A 15,514-nucleotide genomic window follows, 5' to 3' on the forward strand; every position below is an offset into this window, starting at 1 on the left:
GTGTGCGCTATTCTATTTTACTATACATTCAGCTATGCTGAACCCTGCAATCTGAACCTGCCTGTCACTTAGGAGATCCGCCCGCTTTGTTTACACAAGCGGGCGGATTTCCACATTAGATCCCCGACGATCGGGGAAGAGCAGCGGTGATCACCGTTGCTCCTCCCCTCGCCCGACTCCAGCTGTAACTGAATACAGCGGGAACAAGCCTCCGGTGGCGCGCGCGCGCCGCTGAGAGAGGGGAATGTCTGGTGACGTAGGTCTACGTCGCCAGACGATAACGAGCCACTTTGCCGCAGTCCTGTCAACGTGACTGGTCGGCAAGTGGTTAATGTAAGGTTATAAATATATACAATACACACATTTATATCCTTATTTACAGTATAGTTAATTCTTGAGTGGTAACTTGTCAATATTTCTTCATAATGATGGTCCTCAATACTCCTTATACATGCAAATGTTCTACCTATACTCTCAGTCCTCGAATCTCGGTGTTCACTTTCAGTGAAAAAATCAGCTCCAGTTCTTGTTTAAAGTTTCTCCTGTTTTCTGCTTTTTCAGTTTCCTCTTCTTTCTTTTGGCTCTTTCATTATTATCTCAGTTTTCCAGACAGCTACCCACCGAACAGAACATGGGATTTTTACGTCACTGGTTTCCACCCATTGTTGTCCTGTAAGTACGAGGAACACAGAGAGTTTATGAATCGATGCCCTCCTTCCCAGGTTTCATTGTTGAAGTGTGGAATGACGGACGTTCACACATAGTTCATCCACCCACCAGAGAGGATTACAGGATCAGCCAGCTGAAAACTACAAACCAAACATGGATTCTCACCTTGCTTTTACTTTCGTGCTCTTGTCGCTCTTCCTAAGGATAAACCTAAACTTCAGTTCTATAGATATAAAAGGTATGTAATATGTAACTTCATTTTTGTTCATATATTTTGGAAATCAAGAGTGGCTCCACGTTCTACATATAGCCAACGACAGATGGTTTTCTACTAACAAACCTTGAAGATGTAAAAATAATGTTGGTTAAACAATAGTACCAGCTACTGGAAATTGGAACATGAGTTATGTAAGAAGATGTCATGGATATGCTAAAATCTGAAATTCTCAACCAAAGATTGGGGAATAGAAATGAAATGGATGTATAGCCCCCCATGTGTGGTTTAAAGGAAAAACAGCAATTGCTACTTATTCTTCCCCAAGAGTTGGGTATCCAATGGAGTATCTGACCCGACTATCAGAAACTGTAAAAAAAATGTAAAATGGCCATTGATATTGAAATTGTTGATTATGTCCAGTGGTCGGCTATGTTGGAGGTGTAGTGTTCTATGTATAGAGTGTAATAGAATTGTAATATGATCATGTCCAGTGGTCGGTCATATTGGAGGTGTAGTGTTCTGTGTATAGAGTGTAATAGAATTGTATTATGGTCATGTCCAGTGGTGGGTCATGTTGGGGGTGTAGTGTTCTATGTATAGAGTGTAAAAGAATTGTATTATGATCATGTCCAGTGGTTGGTCATGTTGGAGGTGTAGTGTTCTATGTGTAGAGTGTAATAGAATTGTATTATAGTCATGTCCAGTGGTGGGTCATGTTGGAGGTATAGTGTTTTATGTATATAGTGTAAAAGAATTGTATTATGATGGTGTCCAGTGGTTGGCCATGTTGGAGGTGTAGTTTTCTATGTATAGAAAGTGATAGGATTATATTAGGATAATGCCCAGTGGTCACTCATGTTGAGTCAATAGGGTTCTATGTTTAGAGTGTAAAAGAATTGTATTATGATGGTGTACAGTGGCCGGCCATGTTGGAGGTGTAGTGTTCTATGTATAGAAAGTAAAAGAATTATATTAGGATAATGTCCAGTGGTTGGCCTTGTGGGAGGTATAGTGTTCTATGTATAGAGTGTAATAGAATTGTATTATGATTATGTCCAGTGGTGGGTCAAGTTGGAGGTGTTTTGTTCTATGTATAGAGTGTAATAGGATTGTATTATGATTATGTCCAGTGGTGGGTCATGTTGGGGGCGTAGTGTTCTATGTATAGAGTGTAATAGAGTTGTATTATGGTCATGTCCAGTGGTGGGTCATGTTGCTGGAGGTGTAGTGTTCTATGTATAGAGTGTAATAGAATTGTATTATGGTCATGTCCAGTGGTGGGTCATGTTGGAGGTGTTTTTTTCTATGTATAGAGTGTAATAGGATTGTATTATGATTATGTCCAGTGGTGGGTCATGTTGGGGGTGTAGCGTTCTATGTATAGAGTGTAATAGAGTTGTATTATGGTCATGTCCAGTGATGGGTCATGTTGGGGGTATAGTGTTCTGTGTATAGAGTGTAATAGAATTGTATTATGGTCATGTCCAGTGGTGGGTCATGTTGGAAGGTATGGTTACTTTTCGGGAGTGTAGTGTTCTATGTATAGAGTGTAATAGAATTGTATTATGGTCATGTCCAGTGGTGGGTCATGTTGGAAGGTATGGTAATTTTTTTGGGAGCGTAATGTTCTATATATAAAGTGTAATAGAATTGTATTATGGTCATGTCCAGTGGTGGGTCATGTTGGAAGGTATGGTTACTTTTCGGGAGTGTAGTGTTCTATGTATAGAGTGTAATAGAGTTGTATTATGGTCATGTCCAGTGGTGGGTCATGTTGGAGGGTCAGGTTACTTTTCAAAGGTTTATCTTTCTATGTTTTTTGTAGACTGAAATATCACCTTGCATATTACAATGGAAATTAAATATTGCCCAGAAATCATTTTTAAATTACAGGTTGCTATGTCAGATTATACAATGCAAAGGTTTCTTACCTTTAAATCACACATTTGAGAGTTTCATGTCAGCATGCATCATGTTTAAACACTCAAAAAGATCTTCTCTAAGAATGTTTTAGTTACCATGAAAGAACTTTTGAATTTTTCCAAGTTGGTGTGTGCGGAACTACAACCACATTTCCATGACCTAACCACCCTTTCGAAATTTACTATGCTTTATGATTAGACATTTAACACCTTTTATGATACATATGGGGTTGATTTAGTAAAACTGGAGAGGGCAAAATCCGGTGCAGCTGTGCATGGTAGCCAATCAGCTTCTAACTTCAGCTTGTTCAATTAAAAAAAAAAAACAACTGGAAGCTAATTGGTTTCTATGCAAAGCTGCACCAGATTTTGCCCTTTCTAGTTTTAGTAAATCAACATAGTATACATAGTAGTGGTGCAATACCTGCCTGCAATTTCCCTGTCCAAGGCTGAAAATTTTGTTGCCTCTGACAAATCCAGGCCCATCAATGACTCTGCAGTTTTTGTTGAGTAAATATTTTCTCATCCCCCTAATGACCTGCGGGAGCCTGCCTGTCTTTGGTGTGTTTCCTGTTAAAGGTAGTTACTCCCTCCATTGCCTGACCCTATAGGAAAAGCATGCCGGAGCCGATGGCTACCAGCCAATAGCATGCCGTGCAGTACAATCTAGGGGTTCTGTATTTAGAAAGCTGTCCCAGGTCCTGAAAATGCTTCCCTAGACATTTTTATATGGTATTTTGAAATGTCTTCACCTAGCACTTCCGACCAAGAAACGTAAAACACGCTACTTTTGTATGCACTGCACATTCAGTCCCTTTTCTTTGTTAACCACTTCTGGACCGGAAGGATTTGCCCCCTTAATGACCAGGCCATTTTTTGCAAATCGGCACTGCGTTATTTTAACGGACAATTGCACGGTCGTGCGACGCTGTACCGAAATAAAATTGATGTCCTTTTTTTGCCACAAATAGAGCTTTCTTTTGGTGGTATTTGATCACCTGTGCAATTTTTATTTTTTTCGCTTTAAACAAAAAAGTGTGACAATTTTTAAAAAAAAAAACAATATTTTTTTATTTCTGTTATATATTATTCCAATGAAAAAAATTTGGAAATCAAAATTTTTCATAATTTGAGACCAATTTGTATTCTGCTACATATTTCTGGTAAACAAAATCCCAATAAGCGTATTTTGATTGGTTTGCTTAAAAGTTATCGCGTCTACAAACTATGGGAAAGATTTATGTCATTTTTATTTATTTATTTTTGTTTACTAGTGATGGTGGCGATCTGCGATTTTTAGCAGGACTGCGACTTTACAGCTCAGCTCAGCTCACCCTACTCTCCTCCCAGCAGTGAGCAGTGACTCAGCAGCTCAGCTCACTATGCTCCCCTCTCAGTTGTGACTCAACAGCTCAACTCACTCTGCTCCCCTGTCAGCAGTAGCTCAGCTCTCTCTGCTCGACTCTCAGTGGTGACTCAACAGCCCAGCTCACTCTGCCCCCCTGTCAGCAGTAGCTCAGCTCACTCTGCTCCCGCCCCCCCTCCCCAGAGGTGACTCAGCAGCTCAGCTCACTCAACTTCTCTCCCAGCAATAACTCAGCCGCTCAGGTCACTCTGCCCCCCTCCAAGTGGTGACTCAAGAGTTCAGCTCACTCTGCTCCCCTCTCAGTGGTGACTCAACAGCTCAACTCACTCTGCTCCCATGTCAACAGTAGCTAAGCTCACTCTGCTACCCTATTAGTGGTGACTCAACAGCCCAGCTCCTGCTGCCTCCCTGTCACGAGTAGCTCAGCTTACTCCCCCCCCCTCCCCAGTGGTGACTCGGCAGCCCAGCTCACACTATTCCCCCTCCCAGCAGAAACTCAGCAGCTCAGCTCACTCTGCTCTCCTCCTCAACAGCTCAACTTACTCTGGTCCCCTGTCAGCAGTATCTTAGCTTACTCTGCTCCCCCCCCAGTGGTAGATCAGCAGCTCAGTTCACCCTGCTCCTCTCCCAGCAGTAGCTCAGCTCACTCTGCTCTCAACAGCTCAACTCACTCTTCTCTCAACAGCTTAACTCCCTCTGCTCCCCTGCCAGCAGTGGCTCAGCTCACTTTGCTCCCATCCCAGTGGTGACTCAACAGCTCAGCTCACTCTGCTTCCATCCCAGTGGTGACTCGACAGCTCAGCTCACTCTGCTTCCCTCCCAGTGGTGACGCAACAGCTCAGCTCACTCTGCCCCCTGTCAGCAATAGCTCAGCTCACTCTTCTTCCCCCCTCGCAGTGGTGGCTCAGCTCACCCTAATCCTTTCCCAGCAGTGGCTCAGCTCACTCTGCTCCCATCCCAGTGGGGACTCAACAGCTCAACTCACTCTGGTCCCCTCCCAGCTGTGACTCAACAACTCATCTCACTCTGCCCCCCCCCAAGTGATGGATCGGCAGTTCGGCTCACCTTACTCCTCTCCCAGCAGTAGCTCAGCTCACTCTGCTCCTCTCCCAGTGGTGACTCAATAGCTTAGCTCACTCCGCTCCCCTTCCAGTGTTGACTCAACAGCCCAGCTCACACTGCCCCCCTGTCATGAGTAACTCAGCTTACTATGCCCCCCGCCCTCCCCAGTGGTGACTCTGCAGCTCAGCTCACACTAGTCCCCTCCCAGCAGTAACTCAGCAGCTCAGCTCACTCTGCTCTCCTCCCAATGGTGACTCAACAGCTCAGCTCACTCTGCTCTCAACATCTCAACTCAATCTGCTCTCAACAGCTCAACTCACTCTGCTTTCCTGCCAGCATTAGATCAGCTCACTCTGCTCCCCTCTCAGTGGTGAGTCAACAGCTCAGCTCACTCTGCTCCCCCCCCCCCCAGTGGTGATGCAACAGCTCAGCTCACTCTGCCCCCCTGTCAGCAGTAGCTCAGCTCACTCTTCTTCCTCCCCCCCTTGCAGTGGTGGCTCAGCTCACCCTACTCCTTTCCCAGCAGTGGCTCAGCTCACTCTGCTTCCATCCCAGTGGTGAATCAACAGCTCAATTCACTCTGGTCCCCTCCCAGTTGTGAGTCAACGGCTCAGCTCACTCTGCTCCCCCCCCCCCCCAAGTGATGAATCAGCAGTTCAGCTCACCCTACTTCTCTCCCAGCAGTAGCTCAGCTAACTCTGCTCCCCTCCCAGTGGTGACTCAATAGCTCAGTTCACTCTGCTCCCCTCCCAGTGGTGACTCAACAGCCCAGCTCACTCTGCCCCCCTGTCTTGAGTAGCTCAGCTTACTCTGCCCCCCTCCCCAGTGGTGACTCTGCAGCTCAGCTTACGCTACTCCCCTCCCAGCAGTAACACAGCAGCTCAGCTCACTCTGCTCACCTCCCAATGGTGACTCAACAGCTCAACTCACCCTACTCCTCTCCCAGCAGTAACTCATCCACTCAGGTCACTCTGCTCCCCCTCCCAGTGGTGACTTAAGAGATTCAGCTGATGAGACTGTGCTGGATCTGAAACTTGTGCTAGCTTGTCCTGGGAATTGTTGTTCTCTGATCAAGATTGTTCTGGAGGTAGAAGAGATATCATCCCTTCCCTATCCAAGTTCAATACCCCTAATAAAAAATAAAAAAAACAAAGCTGCAAGAACCGTTTCTTGACTTTGAAGTGAGTGAAAAATCTGTGTGCCAGGCAGAGCAAGGGTGGGAGATGACCACATTCACCTATGGGGGTAGAGCTACATACAGTAGGTGTATTTTTAATGTGTGTTTAGCTGCTTGGTTGGAATTTAATAAATAACTTCTCCTTTCTCACCCTTGTTTGTATTTTGCAGATCTGCTACCATTAAAATGCCGAATAGCTGGAGTAGTTCTGGTAGAGAAGAAGTTTAATTACACAATGGCGGAGACTGCATGTGAGCTTCTGGGGTTACAACTCGCCAGCAGGGCCAACGTACAGAAAGCTTGGAGCTTCGGCTTCGAGACCTGCAGGTAGGTGGGCAAAGAGGGTCTTCATTTGGGTATCAACCATAGGAGAAGGCTGCACCTTCAGGACAAGTAGAGAAAATATACTGATTACTATAATTAGCAGGAAGGTCTGATACAAGGCACCAGGCAATGAGGAAACCCATCACAGCTTGGCTATTGCTAGAATTTCCTATTCCTGGACCTTTGCCGGGGGGGGGGGGGATATCCCCGATGATCAGGAGATGGGTCAGCCCAGTATTGACCCATAGCCATTGCCAAAGACAGTTTTCTGAGCTCCACTAACTAGAAGCAATGCCTGCACTTATCCTGCCTTCCAAAAGGGAATTTATGCATTTGTTTTCCAATACAATTCTATGATATACAAATGTACAGACTAGGGTTGCACTGATACCTTTTTTTTTATCGGTGAGTACCGATACTTTCGGTCAAGTACTTGCCCATACCAAGTACTGATACTTTGCGGTGCGATTTGCATCAATGCAATAAAAAATTTGCACAAATTGCACTGCAAGGAATCACATGTAATTCAAACAGGTGCGATTCCTGTCCAAATTGCATGCGATTTCCCCCACTGCTCCTGTGTGTGTATGGAAAGGTAAAGTGCCATCTAGTGGGCAATTTAAAAAATGTACTCACAGTACATATCTGGCCATATGCAAAATAATCTACATAGGTGTACCGGTCCGCCAATGATAGCAAATCAGGGCTGCTGAAGGTGCTCAAGGGGCTGGAGGAGAAGTTTCGGGATCCCATGGGTATAGGGCGGTAGTGATGTCAGCTTGAGGGCAGACCGCCTCTAAATCTTCTCCAGCCCTGTGAGCACCTTCAGCAGCCCTGATTTGCTATCATTGGTGGATCATGCTATCATGCGATCAAACATCCCATACTTCCTAATAGATGGCGCTTTTCCCTTTCTACACACACACACAGGAGCAGTGAGAGAAATTGCAGCGATTCGGACAGGAATAGCACTGCATTCCTGTTCACATCGCCTGCCCCTAGTGGCCGCTCTGGGGCGTGCATCTCTGGTCGTTGTTCATCCTCTCTCTGCATACTTTGGCACAGGTGGAAAAGGTTTCCAGTTTTGCTATAACAAATATGCGGTTTTCTGATGTGACCAAAGAACACTTGATATATTCTACATAATAACACACATCGTGGCTTGGCGCACCACTAATGAAAATTATATTGAAACGCGTCGGATACTTTCTCCAAGATTCAGCTTTTCACGAGGATTGATGCTAATACGGCGCTCAAACCTTTCTTCTTCTTGCTGAGGTGTTCACTATTTCTCCATCTAGATTATACCTGTTTGGATTTGAACACTTCTATGGCCCCCTCCTAGCAACTTGACGCTTTAATTCAAAGGGGTTTTTTTATTGGCATTTGACTCAAAGAGTAGCAATTGAAGATTATAGGATCTCCATTTAAAGAGAACTAAAGTTTAGATATTTTCTTCTCTGTCTTCCACCGGGTTTTTTGGGGATCTGGGAGGCATTTCTCTGTGCCCTAGGATCTTCTTTGGTCATTAGATCTGGCTGTGGTTGTCCTCACTGCATGCAGTGATCTCTATTTTCTTCGTGGCTGACCGCAACACTGTTTACACATTTTAACCTATGTGCAAATAACCCTGAAGAAGACACAAGGCGAAACACGTTGGGCGGAGTCCCATCCCCTTGAGTCTGGCCATCCGGCTTCCTTGGTTGATGGTCATTTGGGCCGTATCCCTAAGCTTCCCTTAACTATATTTCTTGAAAGAGGGGGGCTGCACAATGGGTTACTGAATTTGTTCTATGTGACTTTTATGATGTGTATTGTTCTTATATTTAATATCTCCATCAATTGGAGAATCTTTTAACCTATATTCAATAAAATCTTTAAGTTTTATATAGTTGTGATTTATTGGTACCTGATGGGGGAGCTCAACATCTTTAACCACTTCTGGACCGTAAGGATTTTCCCCCCTAATGACCAGGCCCTATTTTGCGATTCGGCACTGCGTTATTTTAACAAATGATTGCACGGTCGTGCGACGCTGTTCCCAAATAAAATTGATGTCCTTTTTTTCCCACAAACAGAGCTTTCTTTTGGTGGTATTTGATCACCTGTGTGATTTCTATTTTTTGCACTATAAACAAAAAAGGAGCGACAATTCTGAAAAAAAAAAGAAAAACATATTTTTCACATTCTTCTATAAAACATTCCCAAAAAAATAAAAAATAAAAAATCAAAATTTTTTAACATTTTAGGCCAATTTGTTTTCTGCTACATATTTTTAATTAAAAAATCGCAATAAGCCTATTTTGATTAGTTTGCACAAAATGTATCGAACTACAGGAAAGATTTGTCATTTTTATTGTTTTTTTTTTTTTTTTACTAGTAATGGCGGCGATCTGCGATTTTTTGGCGGACAGATCGGACCCCTAAATTACATTTTTGACACTTTTGGGGGAACCAGTGACATTACTACAGTAATCAGTGCTAAATATATGCACTGTTACTGTAATAAAGACACTGGCAGGGAAGGGGTTAACACGCTGGGTGATCAAGGGGTTAAATGTGTACCTAGGGGCGTGTTTCTAACTTTATGGGGGCGGGGCTTGTGAAATGATTATAGAGACCTGTGATCCTATAGAGAAGGATCACAGGCGCTCTGTGATCATCCCAGGGAGAACAACGGTCAGATGTGTTTACAACAGCCGACCGTTCTTCTCTCTCAGCGGGGAGCGATCGCGGGTGTCAGGCGGCAATCGGAGCCACCTACCCCGTGCATCGGAGTCCCTGCTGACGAGCGGGGGCGGGAGCGCGCTGCCGGCGGCGTGCGCTGGCCCCCTCGCTGCAGGCGGGCGACCTACGTCGGTTCGCGCAGGAGGCCTGCCCTGCCGCAGTATAATTGCGGCGGGCGGTCAGGAAGTGGTTAAAGTCCCGGTTTTCCTTCTTTTTATACATTTTTTTTCACTGACTCTTTTTTGGGATGTGGTGTTGACAGGACTGGCTCTGGCATTTCTTTTCTCTGCTTTCTTCAAGATGTCTGTCTATGTGGAATAAGTATTTATACCAACAAGTGTAATATTGTATATTGTCTGCTTCATCTGTAAACCGCTGAAAAATATTTTTTAACACTTTATTTGTAGCAATAACATTTTCTATTTTTATTATAAGATGGTGGCTACCTTTATAATCCCCAGGGGAAAATGTTTCTGATACTTTAATATAGGGAAGATGGTAATGGCCACCATACAGTGAATACCCTCTTTTATGCAACAATTCCTCTCCTCTACAGCTATGGGTGGGTGACGGAGAAATACGGAGTCATTTCACGGATCCAGAACAATGAAAAATGTGGAAAGAACCTAACCGGGGTTCTCACCTGGACCGTGCCGCTGTCCCGCGACTTCAGCGCCTATTGTTTCAATGCTTCTGGCAAGTATCCTTTGTCCTTTCTGAAAATTCTGGTTGTCTGGCTGTTCATCGCAATGTCTTCAAGACGCTGACCAGGGACGTAACTACAGGGGTTGCAGGGGTTGCAATTGCATCCGGGCCCCATATCCAGACGGCCTGTGCGGCTCCCCTGTACACCTGGATAGGAGGGGCGCGGGGGCAGCATGTAGAGAAATCACTGTCCTCCTTTTTCCTCTTGTAGCTGAAGGAAAATGGAGGAGATTGGTTCCTCTGTATGCTGCCCCCGCCACTCCTCCTATCCAGTTCACTTGTGTTCTGCTGTCTCTCTGCCCCTATGTGCTCCCCCGCCCCCCCCCCCCCCCACTGTGCTGCCCCTCCTTTTTACTCTTGTGACTGCAGGAGGAAAATGGAGGAGATTGGTTCCTCTGTATGCTGCCCCCGCTACTCCCCCCTACCCAGTTCACTTGTGTTCTGTTGTCTCTGGACCCCTGTGTGCTCCCCTGGTCCCCCCCCTCCCCCACTTTGCTCCCTTCCCTCTCCTGCCGGCTGCTGCAGGGGATGTGTCACAATAGAGAACCAGGAAGGGGTCGGTATATATGTAATTTACCAGCTCCTTCCTTTTCTGAATGGACAGAGTCATAGTCAGTGACAGTGTAAAAAAATAAAATAAAATGATAAAAAATAATACAATTAAAATACCAAAAAAATAAAAACTACTGACACCAGTGGGTGAACTTCCAGGATTGCAAAGGTCACACTTGCGACCAGGCCCTGGCACTCCACCACCGTGGGGAGACCCCAAGATAGCAGGAAGGGGGCCCACTGCAGAACTTGTGAAAGGGTCCCACAACGAGAGTACAGGGCCCCAGGATCGTTGGGAAGACTTGAAGGGAAGGGCCCCCGGCCAGGGGTCCAGGGGGCCCTTCATGGTTTCTTGCACCAGGGCCCTGAAGGTTCTAGTTATGCCTCTGACGCTGACCCCATGCAAAGACAGCAACATGGTAGAGGCTGGGACTCAAAGCAGGCGAAGACTCCCGGTATACATCTGCACCAAATATCCATGTTATATACAAGAAGTCCAGACTCTAGTAATCAAGACCCCTCTATAGAGGGAATGACCAGGAAGACACTGAATATCCAAAGGAAACAATCCCTGTGCTGCCAGTCCCATGCATATGTAGCACCCTCCTTGGTAGGTGCTAGTGAGAGAGTATAGTTTTGAGCTCTGTCTGCTTACCAGAGGGGCTGCAGGTAAATCTAAATTGCTCTCTGCCTACCAGAGAGCAGGATCTGTTAGTGAGGTCTGCTCATTGTGCTCAGTATGCGATTCATTCAGTCTGGAGAGTGTTTCACGCTGGTCCAATAGGGAGGCATGTTGGACAGTGGGAGGAAACCTGACGAATGGGTGCATAGGCTTTGATACGGTCCTGAAGATTGGCAGAGGGCAGGTCGCCTTGGTGCATGCTGGGATACTGTATAAAAAGCGAGGAGCACATGTGCTGCGGGGTTTTTCGTTGGGGAGTGGAGTCCGGGAGGGAGGGGGCAGCTGCCTCCTCCTCTGTAGAGGTGCCATGCAGATGCAGGAGGTTAGGAGCGGTAGAGAGGCTCTGAACCCAGAGGTCCAGAGAAGCTGACTGAGAGGGGAGACACTGCAGACCCTTTGGCTGCAGTATCGTGAGTACAGGGACACGTGTCAAGGGGCCTGACCTGAGGGGGGCCACCCCTGCTCGTGGGATAGTCAGTAGATGGGTGTCAGCAGAAAGAGGATGCTAGGGAGAGTGTCCTGAAGATGAGATAAAAAATTGTCCACCAAGTTGTCTTGAGGGAACACAAGAGACTTAAACCCTATTCATCTGAAGTGGCAGGATGAATTAACACAATGGCTGTTCCATCCCTAAATTTGAAGTAGAGAAGATAGAAGTCCTGAAATATTGTGAATAGTTAAATTGGAGTATCCCACTATTTTCCTTCTCCTATCCCCATTATAAAATAAACAGTAAAACAACAAAATACCCCTGGACTGATTATGTGAAGAGATAGAGCCAAGAGGAATATAAAAGAACTGTATTGCTTATAGCTGAATGCTGGTAACCAGGGGGATCCACAGTATCCAATATCGAGCAGTCCTTACGGGGGCAGTGCTACTCATAGGATGTGTCCAAAGGTGATAAAGACCGCACTCAGAACCAATATACAGGTATCTAATACAGTGTAAATAAGTGAATATTGTGTCCACAAATAATCCTAGGAGTGAGTAGGGTGGGTCCCTTTGATTGAAGGCCACTACTTCAGTCGTGGGTTTTTGCGCTCCTCCGCCGATGCCCCATGCACGGCCCAGTTACCAGATGCCTCAAGGCAGATTTAAATCAATCTCCACAGCGATCTCCTTAGAACCAGATAATGAAATGCCCCTTGTTTATTCCCATATAGCGGGTTACAACAGTCTACTCAGTGCCATCATAAAATTCAGGGAGGTATGAAGAGGAAGAGAAGGAGGCTACATAGTGTAGTAAGTTTGTAACTTAATTTATTAAGAAAATATATGACTTTACATTTCCATATCTTAAAATCAGCGAGGTGGAATAGCAGACAATCAATCAAGCAGAAACCGGAACGCACTTCCACCTGCGTTCCACTGACCAGAAATGACGTAGCGGCGTCCCTGGACTCGACGTGTTTCGTCAGCAAATGTCTGACGTCTTCAGGAGTCACATGCAGGATGTGAATGCAAAGGAATTTAGCAACAAAAAAGGACAGCAGAAAGGAATGGCAATGTGGTATCAAAGGGAGGATCAGCAGGCAGCGGTCCATAGTTAATGTCAATTTATTGAACATATGTAAAAATCAGGGATTGCAAGCATATTACCACATAGGTCCAGATGGTGGTGAGGGCATTGAATGGCAATTGTCAATCCGGGGTGATCCGATGCTATACCTCTCGGAGATGTGTAGATGGCCAAGGGACAGGACCCACCATGGAGCAGGAAGAGGACCATAGCCGGACGCTGCCGCGCATGTGCAAGCCGTGACCCTGAAGCGCAGAGGGTTGCGTGGTGTCCGGAAGTGACGTCACTCGATAGGAAGGAGCCAAGGGCAGGAACCAGCGTGGAAGGCAAGCAAGCCCGTTGGTTTTTACATATGTTCAATAAATTGACATTAACTATGGGCCGCTGCCTGCTGATCCTCCTTTGATACCACATTGCCATTCCTGTGCGCTGTCCACTTTTGTTACCAAATATGCATGGCACAGGTCACTTTATAACTGGCAGAGGATAGTTGCACAATGGTGAAATGGAAGGGTGTAAACCCCTAAATGATCTTCTTATATTGGCTCCCCTCTGGTCTGTTAACCACTTCAGCTCCGGAAGATTTACCCGCCTTCATGACCAGGTCATTTTTTTGCGATACAGCACTGCGTTACTTTAACTGACAATTGCGTGGTCGTGCGACAATGTATCCAAATAAAATTGTTTTCCTTTTTCCCAAAAATAGAGCTTTCTTTTGTTGGTATTTGATCACCTCTGCATTTTTTATTTTTTAAAACCAAAAAAGGACCAAAAATATATATATATATTTTTAATTTCTGCTATAAAACACATCCAATAAAACAATTTTTTTCATCAATATAGGCCAATATGTATTTTGATACATATTTCTGGTAAAAAAAAAATCCAAATAAGCGTATATTGATTGGTTTGCACAAAAGTTATGTTGTCTACAAAACTAAGGGATATATACTGGAATTTTTATTTATTTTTTGTTTACCAGTAATGGTGGCAATTAGAGACTAATAGCGGGACTGCTAATTCTTTGAGCGCCCCTGATGTTTAACCCCTTCCCAACCATTGTCGTTAGTACAGTGACAGTGCATATTTTTAGCACTGATCACTGTATTAGTGTCACTGGTTCCCACAAAGTGTCAGTTATGTGTCACACTGTCTGCCGCTATATCGCAGTCCCTCTATAAGTCGATGATCGCCACCATTACTAATATAAAAACAATACATAAATAAAAATTCAAACATACTGTATGTACCATAGTTTGTAGACGCTTTAACATTCGTGTCAACCAATCAATATACGCTTATTGTGATTTTTTTTAACCCAAAAAAAATAGCAGAATACATATTGGTTTAAATTTATGAATACATTTGATTTTTTACATTTTTTTATTTGATTTGTTTTATAGCAGAAAGTAAAAAACATTGGTGTTTTTTCCAAAATTTTCGGGTTTTTTTTCATTAATAGTGCAAAACATAAAAAAAATCCAATGGTGATCAAATACCACCAAAAGAAAGCTCTATTTGTGGGGCAAAAAAGCTCTATTTGTGTACAGCGTTGCATGACCATGCAATAGTCAGTTAAAGTAACGCCGTACCAAAAAGCAAAAAAAAATGGCCTGGTCATGAAGGGGGGGATAAATCTTCTGGAGGTCAAGTGGTTAATATTTTTACCGTCTCAGCCAGTCCCTTTGGGGGAGCACCCAGTAGGCGGCTAAAGAGGGCATAAATGGTTTGGGGCCTGCATCAGCAGGTTTCTTGTCCAGGAAGAGAAGATCTCAGCCTGAAGGGCTGCTGCCCTTTCTGGGCAGTTTAGCTAAAGGCTGCAGGAGTTCATCGAGATCCCAGCTCAGTAATAGCTGAATCAAGGCGATTCACTGAGGATCTGGCCTGGGGATTCACAGGAGAACTGTCTGACTGATGTTGGATGGAGACACCCAAGTATACTGGGGCATTGTGAAAAAAGACCCCAATGTAAGGTCCTAGTGACTGCCAAACTGCTTTACCCCTTGAACAACTGCTCCACAGCTGCTGAAATTGAGACCTTCCTGTTGTCTGGAGTACAACTCTTCTAGATCAGCAGAGATGACACCGATCAAGAGCACCTAGGTTGGCTGATCAGAACTCCCCCCAGCATTGCCATGGATTCTACCCCACCCCACCCCCCCCCAACCTGCACTGCCACTGACCCCCCTCCCCTAGCAATGTCACAACCCCCCCCCCTCCACCAGCACTGCCACTGATTCCACCCTCCTTAGCACTGCCATTCACCCCCCCCCCCCTAACAAGGGGTAAGAGAAGGAATAAAAAGAGAGAATGCATGGAAGAGAGGGGAAAAGAGGGTGAGGAACAAAGAAAAAAAGGGAGAGAAAGAATAAGGCCCCTTTCACACAGTCGGACCGTTCAGATCCACCTGTTCGTTTTTTTGGCGGATCTGAATTGTCCCCCCATGCATCTCTATGGGGGATCGGATGTCAGCGGAGACATGTCCGCTGACATCCGACCCGATCCGATCCGTCAAATCTGGACGGAAGGAAACCCTATTTTCCATCCGTCCAGCGGATCGGATCGGATGGGATCGGAAGAGAATGGACC

At 45.2% G+C, this 15,514-nt stretch overlaps 1 protein-coding gene across 1 annotated transcript in view; it reads left to right on the forward strand.

Moving 5' to 3' along the window:
- The first annotated feature begins 613 nt into the window (after positions 1 to 613).
- Positions 614 to 15,514, forward strand: part of LYVE1 (lymphatic vessel endothelial hyaluronan receptor 1) — a 35,923-nt gene continuing 21,022 nt past the window's right edge. Inside the window, exons 1-3 of the mRNA XM_082270874.1 lie at positions 614 to 907; positions 6,584 to 6,740; positions 10,021 to 10,160. Coding sequence (XP_082127000.1) covers positions 823 to 907; positions 6,584 to 6,740; positions 10,021 to 10,160 — 382 coding nt within the window. The 5' untranslated portion in view covers positions 614 to 822. The remainder of the gene's footprint in view (positions 908 to 6,583; positions 6,741 to 10,020; positions 10,161 to 15,514) is intronic.

The sequence above is a fragment of the Pelophylax lessonae genome (assembly GCF_965119305.1).
Source record: "Pelophylax lessonae genome assembly, chromosome: 10".
NCBI lineage: Eukaryota > Metazoa > Chordata > Amphibia > Anura > Ranidae > Pelophylax > Pelophylax lessonae.